The 24,553-nt window shown below is 57.8% G+C and overlaps 7 protein-coding genes across 7 annotated transcripts; 3 read left to right on the forward strand and 4 right to left on the reverse strand.

Moving 5' to 3' along the window:
- Window positions 1-1,498: 1,498 nt before the first annotated feature.
- B0I36DRAFT_254254 (uncharacterized protein) lies at window positions 1,499-2,156 on the forward strand (the record flags this gene model as incomplete). Its single annotated transcript, XM_046150807.1, has 2 exons — window positions 1,499-1,770; window positions 1,877-2,156. The coding sequence occupies 2 exons, from the start codon at window positions 1,499-1,501 to the stop codon at window positions 2,154-2,156; spliced, it is 552 nt and encodes a 183-aa protein (XP_046006119.1).
- Window positions 2,157-5,386: 3,230 nt separating this feature from the next.
- B0I36DRAFT_337901 (uncharacterized protein) lies at window positions 5,387-6,117 on the forward strand. Its single transcript, XM_046155709.1, has one exon. The coding sequence runs from the start codon at window positions 5,421-5,423 to the stop codon at window positions 5,922-5,924; it is 504 nt and encodes a 167-aa protein (XP_046006120.1). The 5' UTR covers window positions 5,387-5,420; the 3' UTR covers window positions 5,925-6,117.
- A 966-nt stretch (window positions 6,118-7,083) lies between these two features.
- B0I36DRAFT_369018 (uncharacterized protein) lies at window positions 7,084-8,388 on the reverse strand (the record flags this gene model as incomplete). The annotated part of the gene is made up of 3 exons (XM_046159702.1): window positions 7,084-7,979; window positions 8,062-8,122; window positions 8,191-8,388. 3 exons carry the CDS (start codon window positions 8,386-8,388, stop codon window positions 7,084-7,086), a joined length of 1,155 nt encoding a protein of 384 aa, XP_046006121.1.
- Window positions 8,389-9,675: 1,287 nt separating this feature from the next.
- B0I36DRAFT_337905 (uncharacterized protein) lies at window positions 9,676-11,189 on the reverse strand (the record flags this gene model as incomplete). Its single annotated transcript, XM_046155710.1, has 1 exon — window positions 9,676-11,189. A coding segment is annotated over exon 1 (1,357 nt), but the record flags the coding sequence as incomplete, so codon positions are not given.
- Window positions 11,190-11,703: 514 nt separating this feature from the next.
- Window positions 11,704-12,324, reverse strand: B0I36DRAFT_337906 (uncharacterized protein). The gene is made up of 2 exons (XM_046155711.1): window positions 12,273-12,324; window positions 11,704-12,206 (listed from the first exon to the last, which is right to left on the reverse strand). The coding sequence occupies exon 2, from the start codon at window positions 12,167-12,169 to the stop codon at window positions 11,921-11,923; it is 249 nt and encodes an 82-aa protein (XP_046006123.1). The 5' UTR covers window positions 12,170-12,206; window positions 12,273-12,324; the 3' UTR covers window positions 11,704-11,920.
- Window positions 12,325-14,322: 1,998 nt separating this feature from the next.
- Window positions 14,323-16,170, reverse strand: B0I36DRAFT_377935 (glycoside hydrolase superfamily; the record flags this gene model as incomplete). Its single annotated transcript, XM_046160615.1, has 4 exons — window positions 14,323-14,436; window positions 14,568-15,663; window positions 15,720-15,843; window positions 15,909-16,170. 4 exons carry the CDS (start codon window positions 16,168-16,170, stop codon window positions 14,323-14,325), a joined length of 1,596 nt encoding a protein of 531 aa, XP_046006124.1.
- A 1,683-nt stretch (window positions 16,171-17,853) lies between these two features.
- On the forward strand, window positions 17,854-23,542 carry B0I36DRAFT_369022 (pectate lyase superfamily protein-domain-containing protein; the record flags this gene model as incomplete). The annotated part of the gene is made up of 6 exons (XM_046159703.1): window positions 17,854-18,597; window positions 18,692-18,725; window positions 18,809-18,987; window positions 19,112-19,394; window positions 19,662-19,903; window positions 20,039-23,542. The coding sequence occupies 6 exons, from the start codon at window positions 17,854-17,856 to the stop codon at window positions 23,540-23,542; spliced, it is 4,986 nt and encodes a 1,661-aa protein (XP_046006125.1).
- Window positions 23,543-24,553: the final 1,011 nt, after the last annotated feature.

Below are 24,553 nucleotides of genomic sequence, written 5' to 3' on the forward strand. Positions count from 1 at the left end.
TATTGAAGCCATTTCGACAGCTATTATGGTGGTAAGTAGTGCATTCTGTAGTGTTTCAAATGCTGCATCCGATGACGTAATCAATATTTGGTGTACCAGCCGTCTGAGGCTATCACCCGCGGCTAGTCGTTTCGGCATACTGTCGATGACGCGGTTAACAAGCTCAACCTCTATCTGCTCCCAGGCAGCCATTGCGACTGTTTCAAGGTAATCCAATGAAGCCTTGCACTTCGTCATATATGCCATTTGAGGGTCGGCCTTGTGGATGCGGTCTTTGAGGCACCACCAGAGGTTTTCAATGGGGTTGAGATCTGGGCTGTATGGCGGCCATTCAAGCACCTCGATCCCAGAGCTATCGAGCCATTCCTTCACCACTTTGGCTGTATGAACAGGCGCATTATCGTGCATGAAGATAGTATCGTAATCAAGCATCGTCGGCAAGTATTCTTCAATATGGTCCTTATAAACTGCGCCCGTCACACCGCCTTTCTTGGCGTCGGGGTCTCCTGGGAGGACGACAAGTGGCCCCCGGTTTCCGTACCGGATCCCGCCCCAGAACATAAGGGAATGCCGCGTTTTTTTTGTCTTGCCTTGTACATATTTGGGATCTATTGCTTTTGAGCCTGGAACGGATTGAAATGGTCAGTTGTGGACTAAGTTATCGTGGTTTGAAGGTAGGTGTGATTTGCAGACCTCTTGGCCGCCAAACCCACTTCTGACTCTGCCCATCTCCGCGCTGAATAGAGCACTCATCACTCCATAGAATGCGACGAAACCACGTAGGCGGTTTATCACGATGCTTCTGCGCGAATTGGAGTCTTTTTTGAGCATGGTCTTCTGTTAGAAAGGGGCGCTGTGCAGCCTTACGGTGCATGATTCCGTCCGCCTTGAGGTACCGCCTTATAGTGTCGATAGAAACATGAGGAGTTATCCGTTTCTTTAGCTCTCTAATCGAGATGAAAGCGTCTTGATTGATTGCATCCTTGATGCGCCTTTTGTCGTGCGAGGTAAGGAGGCTAGGGCGCCCTCGGCCAGGAGGAGATACCCCCCAATCCTGCGCGGTGAACCGTCTTTTAATGCCATACACTAGGCTCACAAGAATGCCTTCATCCTCGGCGATAAGGGCAGCTTTTCTGCCCGCAGAAAATGCTGCCCAAACGCGATTCCTCGTACGAGGAGTGGAATGTTTTTTGAATGGCTTCAGCGGTCGTTGTGGTGTCGCCATGGTCGATTGAAGGTGGTGGTGCTGAATGGGTTGCAAGTGGCAAGAAGCGCGTCGATGCGCGTTTGTGGAGAAATTCGCGTTATTTTTGCGCCCCCACTGTATCAGTGGGGGCGCAGCCAACAGCTTTAAGGCAAGACTGCCGCCGTTTCTCGATGTCAGTAATGAGTTCTTTGCTACACCTTCGTCGTCTTGGACCGTTCCTCAGCGCAGTCTTGATCTAGCCCAAGTGCGACTGCCCATCGAGGGACAGGCCCGAGCTCCACGAAGGGCAACATGCTACCGCAAAGCAGTGACTCGCCTCCAGAGCAGCAAATCAGGGCCTCGCAAAGCCGTGCCTTGCCTGCAAAGAAGCAGAGCAAATGGTCTGCAGAGGAAGATGCATTAATCATCGACCTCAGAGGCAGCGGGATGAAATGGGAAGATATTTCGAAACGACTGCCGGGACGTAGCGCCATCAGTTGTCGGCTGCACTATCAGAACTACCTGGAACGCCGAAGCGAATGGGACGAAGAGCGCAAGAACAAGCTCGCAAAGCTTTACGAGAGGTAAGCGACCGGGTGTCTGCCAGCGGCGACGGGCCTCACAACTACGACCACTGTCGGCGACGTCGTCCGGACTCCCAAACTAACCATGCCATAACTACTCATAAAGGTTTAAACAGGAGATGTGGGCCAAGATCGCAGAGGAGATGGCCATACCATGGCGTGCGGCAGAGGCAATGCACTGGCAGCTGGGAGAGGTAGACATGGCGAAGAGGGCTGGAGTGACCCCTCCCTGCGTATCCGACGTCAACATCGAGGAACAGCCAGGGAATAACAGAGCGCCCGCAAGTCGCAACCACCGGCATTCCCACTCGCTTTCCGACCCGCACTCGACCTTTTCGCCAGGACCAGTTTTACCACAGCTGCGGCCAGAGCCACAATCGCCCTAGTGCCGCGCGGACGATAAGCTTCCTACAACACTCGCAAGCAATACCGGCGCCGCGAACCATCAGGAAGACATATAGCTTTGCCGCCCCTCTATCGCCGTTGTCGTTGCATCCACAAACACCAACCCACACCCACCAAGACCAGCCGCGGCGTTTACCCAGCGTACCGGAACTCACGAATGGTGTGAGCTCATACAGCACGCCGACATACTCGGTGGGTGTGCCGAGTGTAACGCCAGCCCCTGTACCTAGTCGCCGCCAATACCATAAATACCACTCAGAGTACGACAACAAAACAGCCGTTCCCAGACACGTGCCGTGAGCACAAACCTTTTCCTTGCATGCGTCTCTGGGCGGCACAATGTTCGGAGCTCGGGAAGATGACTCGGCAGAATTCCGCAAAGCTCTGTGGTCTTGGATGTGCCCTCTACAGGATATGATGCTGTTGCAGGGCTGCCCCATCGTTTAGGTACTATTCTGGGCCAATGAGTAGACTCGAGCTTACTGCAAATGGCATACATCAGACCCTCGTCGTCTTCATAGCACCAGTGACGCCGTCGTTGGCTATTTGCATACCACTGCTGGACGTGGGCCAATCCTTGCTGTCAAACGAGAGAACCATCCTGCATGGATGGTTGATATGATATGGCTTGCAGGCTGCATGGCCCTTGCCACCACGTGTCATCCAGCTGAATCAAGAGCCAGTACACGTCTCCTCCAACAAGCGGGCTTGTCCTTGATCGTGGGTCCCAAAGGCGGCGCGACGCTCCTACAGGTCCGACCACTGAAAGTATTCTGACATTTACTGGTAGCCAGTCTGTCTCGCCTGTGTGAAGGACGCCACCAGATAAAACAACCAGCTAATACCCATTTGTACAGTCTCCGCGCAATGCACAGCACGTCGCGGGGCTGTTTTCTGGAGGCATTGCTTTGCATTGGCGATCCTGACTGGCCGATGATTGCTGGTCCCTTGCTCTGAGGCCGTTCTGGCGAGTGTGGCGCAGAAAACCTCAACTACAGCTCGGCGCCTCAGCGCGTATGCCGTCTAAGCTGCGGTGCCAAGTAGACACCACCGCCATCTCCGTCATCGGCAAATAACTTCAGCGTAAAGGCATCGGAGTCCGCCTTGGTCGGGCTCGCATCCATTAGCATTGGCTCCAATTGCTGAAAAAGACTGTCCCAGCCCAATGCCGCACTGCGACATTAACCAGAAATTTGTGCCTTCCTCCGTCCTCCTATCTCGGAGAAGTCTTTGCCACAACTCAACACCGTTGCAACCTTTGGCAACATGAGAGCCAACTCTGGGAGACGAGCGCAAAGCCCGGGCCTGTCGGAGAAATGGTGGATGCCCCACATTTCATCACTTGGACCCTGCCACTGAGAACCTGGCCGAGCCAACACAGTCTCCAACAAGATGCTGTAAGCACGAATGAACTTTTGTCAATGGCCGCACGCCACCAACTTCACTCATCCCGCGCTCCACCCAGCCGACGAGCTTAGTGACGGGCCGGTGCATGATCGAATGGGACGGAATGCCCTTGCGGCAGACGTCACAGGCGGCGATGCGCTAGAGCCCATGGGTGGACCGAGTCATTCTGACACTGCCGTATTCTTTCTTTCTGTTTCCTTCTGGTGCGGCTGCGTCGTTTGTCTGCGGCCCTGCAAGATACCGACCTGTGCCCATCTATGTCGAAGTTAAGGTTGTCACTCACGCGTTTGCTGCGCCCGACCATGAGAGGTGTTCTATCAATGAAGCCAGGAGCCGAGCGGCAATGCACCGCTCTGCTCATGCCGAGCAAGGGGCTAGCGCAAACCCTCTTGCGCGGCCCAAGAACCCTCTGTCGAACGAACCTTGCAGCGGGCCAATGATCGAGCGACCAGGGCGTCGCAGGGTTCTGATAGCAATGCGCTGCACACTTGCTGTCGGCCCGCGCAGGGCAGAGTGGGAAGACCTCGGCCGAGTATGCCGCCGGCACGGGGCCCATACCCGGCGAGTACGCGATGCAGAACAAGTACACCATGCTCGCTAACAGCACGAACCGTGCGGACACGGTCGTCGCTGTCGTCGTCGTCGCTGTCGTCGTCGTCATTATTCCTGCCAGTACAACGTCATCATCCCCACCACTACCACTACCACTACCATAACGAACACCACCCATGTTATGAGCAGGCGGGAGACTAAACGACACCCCCGCGAGCAGCATACACAGACCCATAACGGGCAGCGTCCACAGCAACAAGCTGCGCCGCCCGAACGAGTCCATGGTCCAGATGGCCGGGACGGCGAACAGGAAGTTGAGCAGGCCGAAGCCGGACGACGCGAGCAGGGCCGCGAGCGGGGTGAAGGACGCGGCGGTGAAGATGGACGTGCTGTAGAAGCTGATGATGTTGATCCCGCAGAGCTGCTGGCCGATCATGACGGTGTGCGCGGCCAGCGTCGCGTGGCGGATGCGCGGGACCGTGACGAGCTGGACGAGCTTGGTCAAGGCGGAGGAGGATGGCGGGGTTTGCAGTCCTTCCGATGCTGACGGTGCTGGTGATTGTGATTGTGTTGATATTGTTGTTTCTGCCTCTGGGTTGAGCGGTTTGTTGGCAATGTGTTGCTGCTTCTCTGCCTGGTAGATGAGAAACAGCTCCCTCGCAGCCTCGAGGTCCGTCCGTCTCAGCCGCCGCAGCGCCTCAAAGGCGCGGTCGTACCGTCCTCCGTCGTGCTTGACCAGCCAAGCAGGTGATTGTGGCACCCACATGATCAAGGGCAAGAGGGGGATCATGGGCAACCCCGAGGCCGCGAGCTGCAGGCGCCATGACAGGGGTCCAACCTGGGCGGAGAAAAAGAGAGTGTCAGCCAAGTCAGTCAAGTTTTTAGGTCACCAAAATCCCTCTCTCTCTCTCTCTCCATCTCGCAAAGTTTCAAAAAAGTCCCGAAGAAGGCGGGTCTGTACCTGGCCTTTTACCCTTCGGGGCCTAAGTCCCAGATGCTTTGCAGGTGGAGCGAATGGAGCCCCGGAGATTTCTGGACTTGTGGCGTCCTCCAATGGTCTGAGTACGTCAGGTTCGGCTGCTCTTGCGCGCCTGCAGGATACTACGCCCGCAAGGCCTACAAGGGCATCCTCGACTCGCAAGATCAGTTCGCCCAGACCTGCAACACCGCCCGCGGGAGCGACCTCAAATGTTGGGGGTCTGGGGCCAATCTCACCCTTTGTAAAGGGCGCCTGGCAAGGGCACTGCCACCTCTACACAACATTCCCGACCCCTTCGCCCACCACCATGGGCTGCTCGCCCTGCCTAGTTACATCTGGGGCTACTACCGCACACGACGCACCAGTCCTTCTCCAAGTCAGCCCGCGCCGCATCAAAGTACTGCCAGAACTACCTGAGCCCCGGCGCCGCTGCTGCTGCCATGGGCGTTCAAGCAGCACGCCGAGAGGCGCAACCCTCCCTTGTAGGAGACCCGGTTGGCCGTCGCGCTGTTATTGCTGCGGCGCCGACTCCGGCGTGCCTGAGCAGGCAGGCTCCAGCAAGTCGCATCACATTGGCATGCAGCTGTATGGGTCTAGTCGCTGCCGGTGCCAACGTGCCACCCACGACTGTTCGTGTCAGTCCATTCATGACCACGACTGTCACAGCCGTTCCTACCAGGTCTACATCCATGCAGATCCGCGCCAAGAACGGCTTACTCTTTCTGGGTTGGATGAATACCGTGGTTTGGGCTCCCTAGCCTCTCCTCTTGGGTTTCAAGGCCAACGGTGCGCCCGAGAAGTATTTAATTAGCGACGGACTCGGCTGAGGATCCCCTCGGTGTGAACCATCACAGCCCCATCGGGGAGGTAGCTGGGTTCGTGGCGGGCAAGGATTCTTGCAGCCCGGCATTCCAGAATCGACACCGAGTCCAATGAGATCAAGTGCACACTGGGAGGGACTGCTGTCGTGTTCAAAAGCATCGCAGACCCCAATACCAACTGACCAGGTTTCTTTGTCGGTCTCAATTAAGAAGCAGCACCAGTGATTAGACTGTTCGCGGTTAATGCTCGGGCGGTCGGGTGCAGTGCCTGAGGACAAGATACGGAGTGGCCAGACCACGAGAACTCGGCTCTCGACCAGCAGGATAGCACCAGGAGAATTCCGAACTGCCGTCCCTTCGTCTGTCTGAACAGCGACATGTGGAATTGCTGTAATACTCATACTCGAGCTGAATTTCAGCCTATCCACTTGGTAGATGGTCCCATAACACTTCTTGCTCCATCTACAACGGCATTGCAGCTTTCTTTTCAAAAAAAAAGTTTTGACGCTGTCCCTCTCTGCTTCTGAGTGACACGAGCTTTCCTCAGCGGCTCAGGATCATGTTGGGTTCCAGTCCGCGGACATCCCCGTTGCCTCCTTGATGGTTTCAGATAGTCGCGGCCTGGAGGGGCGTAATTCATTCTTTATCTTGTTCTTTGCCCTTATTATGATTGTAGCACCCTGCCAGCTGTGCAATTTTACCCCAGGAACGCCCTTGTGAGAGAACGAGAGTGTTTGGCGAAGAATTGGCTGCAGCCTGCAATCCCACTGTCACAATGATGCATGGTGTTTCTGGAGAGACAAAGGTAACAACCAGACATTAATGATTAACCACTTTGTAGTAGCAAGCGCTACACTCTAATTGTTCTTTTCGAGGGAGTTGCCGTACTGGGGTCCACAGGGTGTTACGAACGAGGGCGTGGCAGCACTTCTAATTACACATTCCTCAAGACAAGTGAACGCGAGACTTTATAATGTTCAGGCCAAGGTCGAATACGAATGAAAACTAGCTACAGCAGTGCGCCGGGGCACGTCACCAGAATCCTTTTGCAAACGAGCCCTGCGCAGGGCGATGCCTCTCGGGCCCCCATGACGCAAAGGGGGACTTGCTCAGATACTTGCCATCCAGAGACAACAGTGGTCTGCCACTTCAAATCAGCCCCACGCAAGCCCAGGTATTCGCCCACATGCCCGTGCAGCCCGCACCGACGGCCGGGTTCCAGCGGATGAAGTTGTTGACGGAGATGCCCCTGGCCGAGGCGATACTGGAGCATGTATCGCCGCTGCGTACGAGATAGAAGCTCTTGCAATTCGAGACCATGCCGACTTGGAAGGGCGTGGGCGTTGCGACGCCGTTGCCCGCGGGCGGCTTGGTCGTCGTGGTCGGGGTCGGAGGCCTCAGGGTGATGGACGGGCCGACGGTGTTACCTATACAACAAAATGTATTCGCCCAGAGCCCGGAGCAGTCGCTCCTGGCGGCGGGATTCCAGATATAGAAATTGGGTCCGTAGATGCCTGACGCGGCGATGATGGCATCACACGTGTCGCCGGGCTGGACCTTGTAGAAGCGCCTGCAGTTTGTCGTCATGCCGCTCTGGATGGGGAGCGGGGTGGTGACCCCGTTGCCGGTCGGGGTGGTCGGCGGCGGCGCGGTAGTGGTGGAAGGGACCGCCGGGGTGAGGGTGATGGAAGGGCCGGCGACGTTCTGGAGGCAGCAATAGTAGCCCGCCCAGAGCCCGGAGCAGTCCTCCTTTACTTCGGGGTTCCAGATGTAGAAATTCGGTCCGTAGATGCCTGCGGCAGCGATGATGGCGTCGCACGTGTCGCCGGGCTGGACCTTGTAGAAGCGCCTGCAGTTTGTTGTCATCCCAGCGCGCACCGGGAGCGGCGTCGCAACCCCGTTGGCACCGGTGCTCGTGCCGGGCGTCGGGGGCTGGGTTGGGGCGGCCGTTGTGGAGGGTTTGGTGGTTGTCGGAGGCGCGGTGGCGGTGGCCGCGGGAGGCTTCGATGTCGTTGTCGTCGATGCCTGCGCAGGCTCGCCGATCGCTGTGGAAGATGGTGGCAGAGCCGGACATCAGCCTCGATCCAATTCCATCAGGAGTGCATTGAGTTGTGAACAATATCATACCTTCGATACAGTAAGAGTGGTTTACTTGGACGTTACCGCAGCCGGCCGTGATGGATGGATTCTGGAGTGTTTGAGTTAGCCATCGCTTCTTGCAAGTCAAAAGTTTTCCTAGCACAAGGTTCAGCCCACCCAGCGCATGAAAGTCTCCAGGGAGATCTCCCATGAAGCGAGGATAAATTCGCAGGTGTCTCCCTCAATGACGTCGTGGTACCACGTGCAGTACTTGGTCGTGTTGGGGTCGACCTCAAATGCTTGTCTGGCCGCTACAGGACCTGCCCAGGCAACAGGCAGACAGGCGGCCAGAAGAGACAAGACCGTGGACCGCATGACGATAGCCGCAAGGAAAAAAGTGGCTGAGAGGTTTTGTTTGCGACTGTCGACGATGTTCTAAACGTCTCTGAGCTGGAGCGCTGTGAGCATCCGCGGCTGTTATATACCAAGGCTGACGCAGAAACACCGCACCTTTGACTCCATCAACGCGACGAAGTTCCTAGATCCCCCTAGCACGACCAATCTTAGCGTCGCAGCAGTATGCTAGCATACGAAAGCCACCCGGGTCGTTCGCCTTCCGTACTGCACTGCATGGTCTGTTAGGTGTGTCTCGAGAAGGAAAGTCCTGCGGGCTCAGGGATTGTTCACAACCTTGGCACGAAGGATATGGAGTCCCTTCAGTCGAGCCGTGGCTTCTTGGAGTCCTTTCGGTAGACTCGGTCATCCATATGCGCGCCCATTGTCGTGGACTCATGCAAATCCCTGCCTGCCGAGATTGGCGGTCACGAGTATCTACACCGGAGTGTCACAAAAGGCGATGCGAGATTACTAACACCTGAGTGGACGATGTTGGCCCAGAGCTGGATGGCGCGGAAAAGTTGATGACACCTCCGCCGGCAAACAGGGGCAGAGGCCTGTCCTGTCGGGGATAGCCTTGATGGGTTCTGCGCTCCCAGACGCGACTTGTACCTCCATGTACTTGTTGGATGTGACCAACAACCATCTCGGACCGCTCCATCGTCGTGCAGATCCAGGAGAGTCGGTGCAGGGGCGCCCGTCGTCGCCCAATGGCCATGCGGCACAGGCCCTCCAGCCGGTCAGCATCACCGTCAAGGTGCCATTATGTTGGTTGACAGGGTAGCGGCACCCTCCCGCGTTCATGTTCTGGCCGCGCCTAGCTTGATATGCCAAGGACCACTTGGCCCGACCAACGGCTCATCCACAGGATGATTCCCTGCCCTGCAAGCCTTGGCACTTGCTTCAGTCCCCTTAATCGCAGGCACTTCCTTGCCGGCCCGCCTGACCCTGGCGAATACGGACGTGGAGCATGATGGTGGGGCAGAGTCCCGAGCCGAGTCTCGTTCAGTTGCACGCTAACGAGCAGACCTTGCATATTTGCCTGTCACGAGTCATCTGACCGGATCCAAGTCAGAGGAAAGGAAGGCCGGTCCGGTGGAAAGGATATCGGAACAACAAGGACCGCCGCCGTTGAGTCTCGACGAGCTCCCCACCCGCCACGTCCCGTCAGCGTCGTGACCCGCGCTGCAAGGGGCAGCCTGCCCGTCGCTCTCGGCTGCTTGAGGAGATCTCAAAGGGTGACCGTGCACTCTGTATAGCAAATGTAGCAAGAACTAAATAACGGTCGCGCTGCCAAGGGAGAGTGGTTCTGTTACAAAATCTGTCGTGTTATCATGATGACTCGGCACCGCCCTCGGACATGCTGGATAACCCGTGTTCTCCTCGTCTACGCTAAGCTATCGCGGAAAAGTCTTTGATTCGGTACATGTAATCGTCGGATGACTTGATAGCCCAAACCTTCTTCAGGGTGAAGCCTGGGCGAAGCAAGAACGGGTAGAGCCCGACATAGAGGTGATAGCCAAGGCTGACCTTGACTCTACCTGCGTAGCCGTCATTATCATGCGTGGCACCCCTGGGGGGATCCCAGTCGACGTCGTATAACCAGACGGTAACATCAGTGGAGTTGTCTGTATTGTTCAAGATATCGGACACCGGCGGTAGGCTGGAGGCGTCGAGGACAACAAAATACTGCTCGTCGAGCCAGTGGGACTTCCACTTTGGTTCTTCGCCCTCCTCGAGAGCTCCGCCATATCGCACCATCCGATGGAGATATCGGATCCTGGCACCGTCGTCCTGCGGCAGAGGGGTGTACGAGATGATGTAGTTCGTCGTGTCCTTAAGGCGCCGGGCTATCCAGACGTCCCTCGGACTGGAGCATTCCTGCTTAGCTACTTCGATGAAGTTGCCGAATTGGAAGATCTTGCTCCTGAGATATGACGCAATGAAGACCACGGGTGACTCGAAGAGTTTACCTTTCTCACTGTCGCCGTACAGTGCGCGGCCGTACACCAGTTTCTCCTCGAGGGCTGCGTGCAGCTCGCTAGTAAAGTAGACTGGGAATCCATAGTTGAGCTGAAATCCATCCCAGAGCGTGGACATGAGAATATGCTTGATCCACGGTGGCTGGTCTCGCAGATCGCTTCGCGAACTATGGTTCCTCTCCCACTCTGCCTCAGCTTTCTCGTTCAGCGCAGTCTGGTCAAGGACGAAGCCTGGTCTGCGGAGCAGCTGGCCTCTGAGCTGGGAGTTGCGGTAAGCGTCGCGCTCTTCTGCAGAAGCTAGCAGCCACCCGGCGCGGTAGCGGTCAAAGTGAGCCATGCTGTACCACGTGCGGCGCTGTCCCGGCCTTAGGAGGTTGAAGCGCTGGTCGATAAGGTCTGTTTGTGCAAGAGTCATCCAGTCTGCGCCCTTAGCCACCTTGGCGAGGAAAACCTCTGGCGTAAGTCCCGGTGCTACCTTAGCGACGTTTGTAGCCATGACATCCTCGGAAGGCCATCCTTTGGCGATTCGGCGCTCGCGCGGGGTCAGCGAGGCCGGCTGGCCGAGAGCACGACCCCAGAATGTGCCGCACACGTCCAACAGTCGTTGGCGGTCGCCATCACTGAGAGGGACCGTGTCGCTGTCACAAGCCACTGCCTTTTCGATCAAGTCCCAATCGGCCAACGAGTGCTTGAGCTTCCAGTCTGCAGGATCGAGACGAAGGCCCGACTCGACGTGGATTTGCATGCTGGCGGGAAAGTAGCACTCGCGCATGGCTGCTGTGATGCGGATGCTATGAGAGGAGCAATCTGGTGAAGGAGAGAGCCCGGGCAGGGCCTCTCCAAGTCGAGGGGTCGCCCTCTTGTATGCCAGCCCAGGGCCACTTGGCCGCCAGACCAAATCGAAACCCCTGTCCACAACAGCCCTTACCCTGAACATCGTCTGTCTTGGCTCAACCCGTATGTGGCATTTGTTCACTGACACGAGCTTGTTATGGTTGCACTACCCAGGCGTTGTGCACGTGCTCCCGACATCTGACATGTACCTGGGGGATAATTGTGCAGGCATAAGCGAGCGCGGGTAGAAGCATTGCCATTGCACAGATCCGCGATGGGCAAATTGGCACGGTGGGTGGTCGCAATTATCTGGCGTGTGCATTCAGCTGTCTTCCACGGTGCAAAGGGGGAAAGCCGCTAGCAAAGATAATGTGCTATCTTTGTCAAAGGATGAACCTGTTCGTCGGCTTTCTTGTCATCAAGGGCACTGTCAGGCGCTGTAGCCACGTCATTCGGCAATACTCGCTTGGGCGAGCAGGCATAAGATGATGTTGATGAAGGCTATATATCTCGGCTAATGTAATACTGCAGATGTTCTGCCGGACAATTCAAGGTTCCTCGCGGAATATACATCGGCTACATGGATAACATGGCGAGCCGCACGTCACCACTCGAAAACGTGCTGTCGGGGATAGGCTCGATTGCGTCCAGACGACGGAGAATGGTTTGGGCGGTGATGATAGCGCATATCAAGTCTAGAGTCTCCTGCAGGCTCGTTGTCCCTGAAAGGAGGTGGTCGATCCATTTACGCTGCTTTGGCTCAATGAGGATATGACGCATGTACCACTTGGTCCAGCGCAGCATACGACTAAAGTGGAGTATGAAGAATTCCTCCCACCGCTCAGAGAGGTACAGCGAAAGGCCGTTGTTGTACTTGTCCGACCAGTATTGGTTAACACGGAAGAGAATGGTCGAGACGACATCCACGATCTCCGCGAGGACATCCGTTACGCCGTGTAGATAGTCCCAGACGAAAAGCACCTAGAATTTGATCGCACGATTAATATCCGCTCTGTCAGTTAGTGGTGATGACGTGGCCGGCCTTACTTTCTTCCAAAGATTGATCGCAGCCTCGTAACCGCCTTTATTCAACACATCGCCGCCAACCTCGGTCACCTTCCTGGTAGATATCGGGGCACTGAGGACCCACAACTGCAAAACCATGCGCCCCATGGACTTCGAGTTAGCTCAGAGATCTCAATGAGCGCGGAACGACCTGAGTACGATCTCAGCAAAGGCTGGGATACAGGGCGAGGAGTCTCCGGAAGCCGGTGTGACGGAAATTCCATCATCGCGAACTACTTGCCTTTGCTTTGATGCCATTGATGTCGCTCAGCAGATTGCGGAGAACGAGCGGGTTCTCATTTGAACCAAGGGCATGCAGTATCTCGCTAATGGGAGTCTCGCGATTCTGCTGCCACCAGAAGTTGTCACCTTCTATGATGAAATCCATCACCTGGACCATGGCCATGGTGTCACTGCCGTGCGGTTTCCAAATCGAGTCGATGTTACCAACCAGTGTGTCTGGCAGATTCGACCACCTATCCCGTTGAAGGCCTTCGTGATAGCCATCCAAGCAGAACATGAAGAACTGCTTTATACTCTGGAGTTCCACCACATGTTCAGCTGATTGTCGTGAGTCAGTTTTTAAAGTCTGATGTCAATAGACTGGCCGCTTAACAGCATCCTTTACTTACTAACGAACCTGACCGTGCTGATAGTCGTCTGCTTGCTGAACTGAACATCGACACACAACTCGCAGTCAACTCCGCCACCGTTGTTGCCACCATTGTTGCCACCATTGTTGCCACCATTGTTGCCACCATTGTTGCCACCGTTGTACCCAAAGCGATCTGCATTGCCGCTCGCGGCCTGGAGGGTATTGCCGTTCTGCCCGGATGGATATTTGTGTGCTTGGTAGTTCCAGCGCCTAAGCACTCCCACCATCGTGTTGCTCACCCAGTCAATGTAAATGGGCGCGCGGTCTGACCTGCGGTCCAATACTTCACGGTCTTTTCCAAACTCGTCCCGCAGAGAGACTTCAGCAGCCTGACCACGGTTGATGGTGTCATCCCCCCCATCGTCAGCTCCGTTGTAGTCAGGATCCTCGGCCAGTAAGTTTATGATGCAAACGGGGCCGCTGCTCGTGAATGACTGTGAGAAGCCACCCCTGGAGGCAAAACGTTGCCATTGATCAGTATCACACAAAAGAGGCCGGCCCAGCGCCTTTTCGGTCAGCCCCGACACTGTCTTCCGCATGGCTCGAAAGAGGGACTGGACACGGCTGGACGTGAGATCAGGCCACTTGCCCCCGCCCCGGGCTATGTGATTGTCCCATTGCCGCTCGATGATCGGGTCGTAGCCCATGAGGATAGTGCTAACGACGCCAAGCGAGAACAACGCCTCTGACTTGCCACGGAAGATCTCGTTGTCGTTCGGACAGGTGGGAGAGTCGTAGAAGCTGTCGAGGAGCTTGCCCGTATGTTCGATGCTCTCTTGGGGGGTAGCGTCCGATCGATACCGAGAGAGACAGCAGTAAGCCATCGCCCCAGTGTGGCAGTCCTTGTCCCGGAGTGCAAGCCTGGACCAGCCGTTTGGGCAGCCACCTTGGCAGTGGTTTGGCCCGGCGTCGGCGGGTACCGAGCCCGTGTTCCTGAACCAGTCGCACTTATCCCATTCAGCTCCTTCGAGGGCAGTTGCGGTGCGGCAATACTGCCGGTCGTATCGAGTGTATAGTGTCATCCACGGATCCCAGCTTGGGCACGTCACGGCGCCGCTTCCGGACCACGAGCTGAAGAGACTGGTCTCCCCACCAGGGCAATCGCCATCGCAATGATTCATCTGACCATTCCAGTGGTATTGCTCAAACACCTTGGTGTTCGGGTCCGCCATCGTGCAGCAGGCCGCCTGGTATCTTCCATTCTCCGGATTCTGCTGTTTGCAGTGCTGGGAAAGGGAGCCAACTTCGGTCATGCCTGAAGGACACTCGCCGTGGCACCAGCCGCCGTTGTGTTCGTACCAGCCGCATTCGAAGGAAGCAGGCAACTGGGGTGGGCAGCACAGCAGTCGATTAGACTGGCCTGCAACGCAGTTTGTGCTATCCATCATGGCCTCGCCGCCGCCGTCTGGATCGGACCGCTTGATAGTCGTCCATTGGGCACCATCGACGATGGGGCACTTCTGGTTGCAGTCGGTCCACGTGCACTGCGGCCTATGTATGGTAAGCAGGGCATTAGGATCCTCAAAGTCGTCCCTTATGGACCCGACGGCGGCCGATTTCCAACCCGTAGCCTTCTGCAGCTCGCGCGAGTACTGGCCGGTCCCCGGTATGTCCTGGCTCACAGCCCAGACCATGACGCCTCCTAGGCACAGCCGATTCGCCGCATCGATCTTGAGCTTCCACGTGTCCAGGTCGTCGTAGGCGATCCACTGATTCCCATTCGCAACTGTCATCTTCACCATGGCTTTCTCATCGATGACGGGCTTGGAGGATTTGGGAAGCAAGTCGCTGATTTCCGCAATAGAGAGCGTGCCCCCCTCAGTATCACGCGTGCAAGGACCCGGATTGCCGCCGGAGTCGAACCTGCACCCAGGTGTCGTACATGACCGATCGGCGACGGTGAATGTTCGAGAGTAGAACGCCAGGCCAAGTGTCATCTTTGCAGGGTCAATGTTATTGCGCCAGAAGAGGTCGAGATAGTCTGTAATCTCGGTCATGTTGGTGTGGGCATTCAGGAAGTCTCCAAGCCATTTGCTGCCTTTATCCCAAATGCCATGCAAGTCGTAGGACATGACGTTAAAGAAGTCGACAGGTTTGATGAGGCTCTCAATATCAAAATGTTGAAGGTACCAGTAGGAGACAGGTGTCGTCAGAGTGAGGATGTTTCTGCCCGACATGTCGAGCGCCTCGCGGAGATCCGACATGAGGATGGGAAAGTTCTTGAAGTCCTCTGGCCGGCCGGAGCGGTCTTCGGCGCCAGGATACTCCCAATCGATGTCAACGCCATCAAAGTCGTAGGTGATTAAGAATTTCAGGACAGACCGGGCGAACCTGATTCGATTCGTAGGAGACCTCGCAACGTCTGAGAAAGTCGTTGCAGTAGGGCCCGGATCATTGAATGCCCAGCCCCCGACTGCGATGAGAACTTTGAGGTCTGGATCTTTCTTTTTCAGAGCCGTAATTCGTCGGTATAGGTCAATGTCATCTGGAGAGCCAGGGACGATCTCAAAAGTGACGGGATCGATACCCGCGAACGCGAAGATGAGATGCGAGTAGACGCCGACAGGGATGTCTTCAGGTTGAAAGGCTTGACAGGCGCGCTTCGGAGCCCAGCTCTCAAAGTAGCCAATGACGCGCTGGACCTTCCGGCCGGCACTGGAGCATTGAGGCCTCGCAACTTCCTTTCCAGCGCAGAACTCGCTTGTCGTTCCACAAAAGCTGTCGATAGTGGTTAGCTTGTGCCGCCCAGGCTGCTTGATTCCGTGTTCACGTACCCAAACTTGGAACAGCAGACGTTGAGGGGGCATTTTTCGATCTCGACATAGTCGGGCCCATAACCTCCTGGGTCACAATAGGATTTAGACTGACACCCGGAAACGCAATTCTCGGGGCTGCAGACTAACGCCACGTATTAGTGATGTTGTGCCACTCGACGAGGTCTCCCGAACAGGATCACGACTCACAATCAGGTCCAAGACCGCAAAACCCGAATTTGCTGCAACACCCTGTGGCACATGGCTTGCTGGCATGGCAGCCAAGCTCGAAGTCACAGGTGCTCTGGCAACCTTCGCCACAGTGCTCGTCCGTCGTGCCGCAGAAGCCGAATTTGCTGCAGCAACCCGTGGCACAGAGCTTGGTCTTGCTGCAGTCTTGAGCACTGCTGATTTTCGCAAACAGAGTGCAGGCTATTAGGCCTGCGAGAAGTAACGGGTTGGTTGCCTTCATGGCGCCTTGACAATGGTCACCAAAGCTCGAGCGCTGGCAGGATGATGGCTCTCACAAGCCTTGCTGAGCCTTGTTCCTTACAGGCTCGCCGGACCCTATATGTGGAAGCCCGCCGCTGGACCCCTACGCTCTGATTTCTCTGAGACTCAAGGGGCAAAGCCTGACCGAAGACGTGGATCTAATCCTGCCAGTCTGGCCCTTCTGCCAAGCAAAGCTGCAGCAGCACCCTTCTGCCAAGCAAAGCTGCAGCAGCACCCTTCTCCCGTCCTGGAAACCGCAAAAACCCTTCACCTCTGACCGGGGGAGCGTCGGCAGCGGACACGGGTTCCACTGGCCAGCGCAGAGTTTTGCAACCAACAGGAGCGGTGTCGTGATGCGTCAGAGGTCTGACAGGCCCCTCGTACCACAGGGAAGCAAGCCTCATGCCGCCAGAACACATGCCGCTGCCGATAGTATGCGGCTTGAAAGTGGAACCACGATATTCGAGAGCGGCTGCGACACGGAGCACAATCCGTGGCCGGAGAGCGGCCCGTCACAGGTTAGATCCCGGGAAGTTTCTAATTGATACTATGTATGTAGTGCAGCTTCATTCTGCGACCATTCCTGATCACCGACCAGCTCACTTGGCGGACCCTTGCCAATGGTTTATGCATTCCCACGGGGAACACATTCCGAGAGTTGGTTGCCAGGGACCTACTGTTGCTCTCTTGGCACCGGGCCCGGTACACGGACTACCTTCCTTTTTCGCGATGTTGGTCGTGTCGCGCATTTGTTCAATATCACATGATAGAGTTTCGTGGGGCCTGCTTGCTTTGCCCATGTTACTCAGCTGTTGGCGCTGGGATGCTTGGCGCGGCATTACAATGGATCGAGGCGCGGTTCATCACCCGTGGCCGGCCAGTGCTTTGCGTCGTGTACCTCGATGTACCTCAGATGAACCCTGAAGACAGGGCTGCATGCGCGCGCAAAATTGGCGTCCCCGGGGGCGACAAGGGGTCATTATTCACTCCATTCCCTGCGTGCATTGTCAGGTCAGGGTTTAGCTCCGCCCCACACGGCTATACATGTTCAGGGTCTTATCTTTGGCTCACAGTCATATCCGCGGTTCCGCTGCAGGCCGCCGGGAGATGCCGAGGGTTGAAGGAAAGCCAAGAAAGCTCCGGGTGAATCCATGTTGGGCCACATCCAGAGTTTTCCTCGCTTCACCGGCCAACATCAGGCGAACTGAGGGGCGCTGCGAGGAACTTTTGTTCGCCGCGGATGTGGCGATGTAGACCTACCGCCTGGGGTTTGTTGTTGGCCGGCAATCCCAGCTCGAAGGCCAGGTCGGCAAGGTTCGCGCGGCTACGTCGATCCGCAAGACATGCAGGCCTCGAAAGACAATAACTCTGCATGGCGGGAACCCGGAAACTGGCCGAGACTGGTGGTGCGGCGCGTTGGCACCTGAGACCGTGCATTGGGATGCGCACTCTTTGGATGGGAGGGATGCCAAACCTCACTGACACAAACCTCTGGCAAGATTGGCATCTGGTGGTTCTGCTCTGACCAGTTGCCCCCGCTGCAAGTTTGTTGCGTTCTCGCGTCCGCAGGAACTATCCTACTTATATGGGTTTATCAATTCACGATAGCTCTGAGCTTCTCCCTGTGGCAGACGATTCACAACTAGTTCATGCATGAACCACGATGGTCTCCGCAATGAAGCCGCTTGTGGTCTGCCTCACGCTCTTCTTTTCAACACCAAACATCGGTGCAGTGGCTGCCTTGCACAACCATCATCAACACCATGCGATCCACAACAGTTATCACATCCACGCACGGCAGAGCAACATCACCACCAATGGCACGGCAAGCAATGCCACTGGGGCGGGCAGCGTCGAAGATCTCGTTTCGAGGGCCCAGGCAGTCCTCCGGGACGTGAACGGCCAGATCCTGCGAAGCCCGCTCACTATCCGCTACCGACGTCCGAATAAAGCAGAGGTACAAGGACAGACGCAGCCTGCCCCTCCTCTGGATATCGTTAGCAATACCACGACTCTGTGGGCGCGCCACGGCACCAAGAGAGCGTTGAACGGTACAACTAGTGATGTGGGCACTTACACCATTCCCGACAATATTGCAGAGGCTGCCAAATTGGTCGCCAAGATCGCGAGTACTGCTTTGGGCACTGGGGTCCTTGATCTCGGTGACGAGCTGCGACAAAAGTGGCAGGGGAGCAAGAACGACACAGCCACACCTGGGCAGGCAATACAAACGGACAATGGCCTCTGGACGTTTGTGGGGGCTGACGGCGATGAGATTATTGAACCCGGTTCCGCGGCCGGCGACCCATCCGATAACATCACCAAGAGGCAAGCGGCCAAGCCAGTGTTCTGGATGGAGACGATTTCGCAAAACGGCAGAGCCCCGTTTGCCCCGGAAGGGTACAAGGTCAGTATTGGCAAACTTGCCTTGCTCAATCGGGCGTATCTTATGAACGTCACTAAACTGGACGCCTGGATCTTATTCGCTAAACTTGTCGTAGGTCTGGAGAAACGTGATGGACTATGGCGCGAAGGGTGAGCTGATCATTTCCACCCTTTCTAATACACCCCCTTGCCCACTTCTCAGATCCGCTTACACGGCCATGCTTGACATGCAGGCGACGGCACAACGGACGACACAGAAGCCTTCAACCGGGCCATCTCCGACGGAGAACGCTGCAAGACACCGCGATGTGCAGGTGTGACGACCCGGCCCGCCACAGTATACGTCCCCAGCGGCATGTACCTCATCTCCAGCCCAATCGTGCACTTCCCGAACACGGAGCTTCTCGGAAATGTAAGGCTTTGGCCATTCCAATCCTATTTACTATGCTGCAGCCACGGATATGGCGCGCAGAAGACCATAGAGACTCGGGCTCCATAGAGCAAGGCTAACCGACCACGTGGTGCTGGCCCATCAGCCCCTAGACCGCCCCGTCATCGCGGGAAGCAGCTCGTTCGTGGGCCTTGGCGTCATTACCTCGAGCGCCTACACCACCCGCAATGCCGAGTGGTACATTGGCGGCGGCGGGAGCGGCAGCAACTCCCACCGCAGCATTCGCAACCTGGTGATCGACCTGCGCGGCGTGCCGCACGAGGCGCACATGGCGGGCATCCACTGGCAGGCCGCGCACGCGTCGTCTGTCGAGAACGTGGACATATACATGGGCGATCGAGCCAGCCACCCGAACACCACACACGTCGGTGAGTACAGGATCCCTTTCACGGCTCGGAGGAGCTCTTCGCGTGCCATCATATCCCCAAAAGCCCCTCTCCATTCCCTCCCGACTTTGGCCCCCGCCTTTAGTTTCCTTGTCGTCATCGAGAGTGTCAATGCCCGTTATTCCTGCCAAAAGACTACAAATAACTCCAAGCATTTCATATGAGTGGCAGTTTCTTTTTTTTTTTTTTTTTTTTTTTACTTTTGATCTCATCCTCTTTGCAGTCAGCTGACATCGTAGTTATCATCAGGCATCTACGTAGAGAACGGCGTTGGCGGGTTCTTAGGAGACCTGGTGCTCGTGGGCGGGCAGTACGGCATCGCGCTGGGTAACCAGCAGGCTGTGACATACAGTGGCATCATTATCAGTGGGGCGAGGACTGCCATCGCTGTCCTGGGTGGGGAGACGCTATCTTCGACAATGCTGGACGTCGTCATCTCGGGTTGCCAGATTGGTGTCGCCATCCATCCTGAGGGCAACGGCACTAGCTCAGTGAGTTTGCTTGTTTTCTTTAACTAACCTTTGTCTTTACTTCTCCTGTTCCTCGGGAAGACCTTTTTAGGCTCTACACGAGTGAGCCATTATTGACACAGCGACATGCTGACCTGTGGCCTGGCCGACCGCCAGAATTCCCCGTCCACCGATGAAGATGCCGATGGTGATCTGCGTGGGACAGAGTCATTCTCCATCACCGACATGAGAGTGCTTGACACGGTGATTGGGATAACCGTAAACGAGGCACGCCTGCGATCCCGGGGGCACGGAATAATGCTATACAACACGGGCTTTGCCAACGTCGAGCACTTTGTGCAGGATTCTACTAGCCACCGCGACATCCTTGCTGGAGGGGCCAGCTCTGGCCGGCTGGAGATAGAGCGGTATGACATTGGCCACATGCTCGACGGCCATGACCTCTTTGCCTCTGCGTGGCCGTCGAATGAGGCCAGCGCCGCGCCGGTGCGCAACGCCTCGCTCGTCAGCAGCACGGCCACGACCAGCGGACTGCCGCAGGGGCCGCAGTACACGCGGCACCGACCATCGTACGGCGACCTCGGGGGCTACCAGGTGCTCGACGCCCGAGAGCACGGGGCCCACGGGGACGGCGAGACGCGCGACGACCTGGTGCTCAACGCCATCCTGCGGACGGCCGCCAACCTGTCGGCCGTGGTGTACCTGCCCTACGGCGTGTACCGGCTCGAGGACACGCTCCGGATGCCCGTGGGGACTCGTCTGGTCGGGCAGGCGTGGCCGCAACTCATGGCTGCGGGCGCCCGGTTCAACAACCAGACGGCCACGCAGCCGGCGGTGCGCGTGGGCGAGCCGGGCGAGCAGGGTATCGTCGAGCTGCAGGGCCTGACGTTGACATCCGAGGGCCCTGCCGCCGGGGCCGTGCTGCTCGAGTGGAACGTGCATCAGGGCGGGCAGGGCTCGGCCGGGCTGTGGGACTTGCACGTGCGGGTGGGCGGGAGCCGCGGCACGCGGCTGGACGCGCAGCGGTGCCTGGCCGGGCCGGGCGCGTCCGCGGCCGAGTGCGCCGGCGCGGCGCTCATGGTGCACGTGACGGCCGAGGCATCGGCATACATGGAGAACGTGTGGCTGTGGGCTGCCGATGCCGATGCCGATGCCGACGCCGACAGCGCCGGCGCGGCTCCGGCGCTGGACGTCGGGGCGGGCCGGGGCCTGCTGGTGGAGAGCCGGCGCGGGCCGACGTGGCTTTACGGGCTGGCCGTCGCCCACGCCGCGCTCTACCAGGTACAGCTCGTCGAGGCCCGCAACGTCGTCGTCGCCGGCCTCCGCACCATCACGCCCCCGTCCCAGCCCGTCCCGGCCCCGCCCGGCCTGTTCGCCAACTCATACTTTGCACAGGATCCGGCCTACGGCGAGTCCGCCTGTGGCGGCGGCGGCGGCGGCGGCGGCGGCACCTGTGCCATGGCCGCGGGCTTGCGCGTCGTGGGCTCGTCCGGCCTGCACGTCGTCGGCGCCGGCTTGTACAGCCTGGGCAACACTGCCGAGCACATGCACGACGCGGGCTGTGCCGACGACCTGCAGGACACGCTGCTCCTCCTCGAGCAGCAGTTGCCGGACGATGCCGTCTGGATCCTGGGGTTGAGTATCGCCGGCGCCAAGCAGAGCCTGCCGTCCGGGCTCACCCGCCGCGCCGACGGCGGCGACACTGTTGCCTTTGCCGGCTACAAGCTGTATACTGAAGAGCAGGTGGCATCCCTGGCCATGCCGGTTGGGTGTAAGCGGTCGCTGGCTGCGACCGTCTTCTGCCACGACTATACGGCCGACTTTGTCAAGGTGGCGTACCGCAATAGCCCCGGTAATAAGACGGTGACGGACGCCGTGTGCGCGCCGTCGTGCCTCGAGGCGGTACAGACGTGGGTGCGTAATGTCGAGCGTTTCTGCCCGCGGCTGCAGTGGCCGAGCGGCCTCCCGGGGGCCGCAAAGGGCCGATATGTCTGGGCTGGCCTCAACGAGACGTGCAGCCTCGACGCGGCAACCGGCCGCTACTGTAACGACGTCATTGACGCCTTTACAGTCAAGGCCAACTACGACAAGATGCCTCGCAACGAGCTGTGCCAGCCCTGTTACACTGGCCGCCTACGCCTGATGCAGTCTACCCCCTACTCGGCCTTTGGCACATCGGCCTGGTACGGACAGGCAGCCGCCTACGTTAATAAGCAGTGTGCCCAGCGCATCCCGACGACGGCCCAGCCTCCCGTCGCAACACCTCTCCCAACGCCGCCGCCCTTCTGTGCGTCTGGCGTCTGGATTACCTCGGCTACTGGCGATACGTGCGACTCGCTGGCCCTGGTCCATAACGTCTCGTCCGCCAGCCTCTTTTCGGGCAATCCCAACATTACTGCTTGCGCCGAGATCGCTACTGGCAAGCGCCTCTGTGTGCCGCCAAAGTGCAACGTGCACAACGTCAAGGATGACGAGTCGTGCTTGCTTATCGAGGCCCTCAATCTTCTTCGGCTTGGCTCCATAAAGGCCTATAATCCCTGGATCGATCGCTTCTGCAGTAATCTGCAGACCAGTCGCCGCATCCTCGGCAGTGTCATCTGCCTCTCGTCGCCTGGCGGGTCCTTCACACCCGGGACGCCCTCCAACACGTCGGTTGGCGTGCCAGGTATCGGCACAGGGAACGGAGACGGTGGTGTCTACGACAAGGTCGCACCGGTGCCTGCCGGCGTTGCCGGGGTCGCGCCAGGCACGCTGACCAGCTCCTGTGGCGCATGGGCTGTCGTCGCCCCCGCCAACGACACATGCGCCGCCATCTGCCGCAGGTCCGGCATCACGGTCGACCTGTTGCGGAGACTGAACCCGGCTATCCCCCAGGACAGGGACTGCACCGCATCGCTCAGCCCAAACGTGGCCTACTGTGTCGGGCAGTACAGCCCTCCGCTAATGGTGCCGCCGGGGGCTCTGCATTTCACCGACTCGGGCTGCTGGCGGGTGCCGGCGACGGCAGTGTCCGCCTCGTCGCTCGCTGTGTCGACAGCCGTGAGCGTCGCCGGGAATGCTACTCTCTCACCGCCAGACTGCGTCCAGTATTGTGCTGCCCACGGCCTCGGTCCGAATCTGGGAAACATGGCCGCGCTCCTCGGCGGTCACACGTGCCTCTGCGCAGAGCACCTCGAGCCCGACGCGGAGCGCGTGCTAGACGACACCTTCTGCGCCACCCCGTGCTCGGGATACGCCCAGGAGTACCCGCAGTGCGGCGGCGCTGCCGCCGGAGCCGCCGGCGTGGCGGTCAAGGTGTACTCGTACGGCGACGAGGAAGGGTTCCGGCCGTACCTGAACCGCGCCTCCGTGCCCCACGGGTGCTACCTCGACGGCGAGGGCCACAACCTGGGCGACGTCGAGTGGTTCACCCTCGCCGGGATGACGCTCGACGAGTGCCACCGCGGCTGCCTGCCGCGGTACCGCTACTTTGGCGTCGCCAACGGGACAGACTGCTACTGCGGCAACGGGCTCGGCAACGGCACGCGCCTCGCCGACGACCAGACGCGGTGCAACGTGCCGTGTCCCGGCGACTCGAGCCAGATCTGCGGCAGCCCTGGCAGACTCAGCGTGTACGGGCTGTCCAACACGCCCCCGAAACCTCTGGCCCCCCTGGAATAAACTGCGTGCAAGAACGGGGGCTCAGCGCCTGCGCTAAGCGCGCGAGCAAGCAGGCAATCAGGCAAGACTTGTAAGGCACGGCCCCCCCGCGGATCTCCGTATTGGCGTTGCAAGGTGTGTATACCGTGGGTGTGGTGCAAGGCGATATCGGTCTTTTTGAGCCATGCGACCAATCGAGAACAACAATGACTCCTGTCTGTATACATCCTGGCAATACGTGAGACTGCTGGTCCAAAAGAATGGCGTGAATTGGACGAGTGACAAATCCTGCACGGAGCTTGTCAGTGACTAATTAGACATGATCCCCTTTTCGGCGCGTCCGGCTTGTTATTGAGGCGATGACTCCGTTTTAGACGTTGCACGTGCCTAGCATTCCCCACCCTTGCCTCGTTGCTTTCACGAGCAGTGGCCCACCCCAAAAAGTATCTCATTGGTAAACTGCCTCAGCTTGCAGGGCGGACTGTTGGGGAAATCCAAGGCTTGTTGATATATGATGGTGTTTGTGGAGATGGAGCTTGGCCCATGCAACAGTTTGACCTGGGGTCGCTTCAAGGGCTCCTCTTGGTCATCACCAGAGTTACTCCACCAATGCCATATGTAGAAGCTCAATGGTATGGCTGGCTATGAGCCGCTTTGCACCCAGATATTGGCAGAAGATACGTTCGAGCAGATCGACATAGTCTGTGCGAGCTTCGGCAATTTTGAAATAGGCGGCGCAGCCACCTAGACCGGTGGCCATGAGCAGATTCGTGGTCCGCATTTTCCACTTCTACATGTCAGTAGATGTGTGTTGTGGAGAATGTAAGAGGTGACTGCCAGCTCAGTGAGCCCGCGCATGGACTGCGCCTGCAATGCAACCTGCTGCATGACGGTCGTCTCCATAAGACGAGGTAATGATGACTTACATGCGAAATCTTGTCTCATCGCTACAAGTATTTCTGATTTCTCGGCCCCCCCCCCCGGCAAAAAGAAAAAACGTCCATACATTGGAAACCGGGCCGCATCCCGTGC

The sequence above is a fragment of the Microdochium trichocladiopsis genome (assembly GCF_020744255.1).
Source record: "Microdochium trichocladiopsis strain MPI-CAGE-CH-0230 chromosome Unknown B0I36scaffold_12, whole genome shotgun sequence".
In the NCBI taxonomy this organism is placed as follows: Eukaryota; Fungi; Ascomycota; class Sordariomycetes; order Xylariales; family Microdochiaceae; genus Microdochium; species Microdochium trichocladiopsis.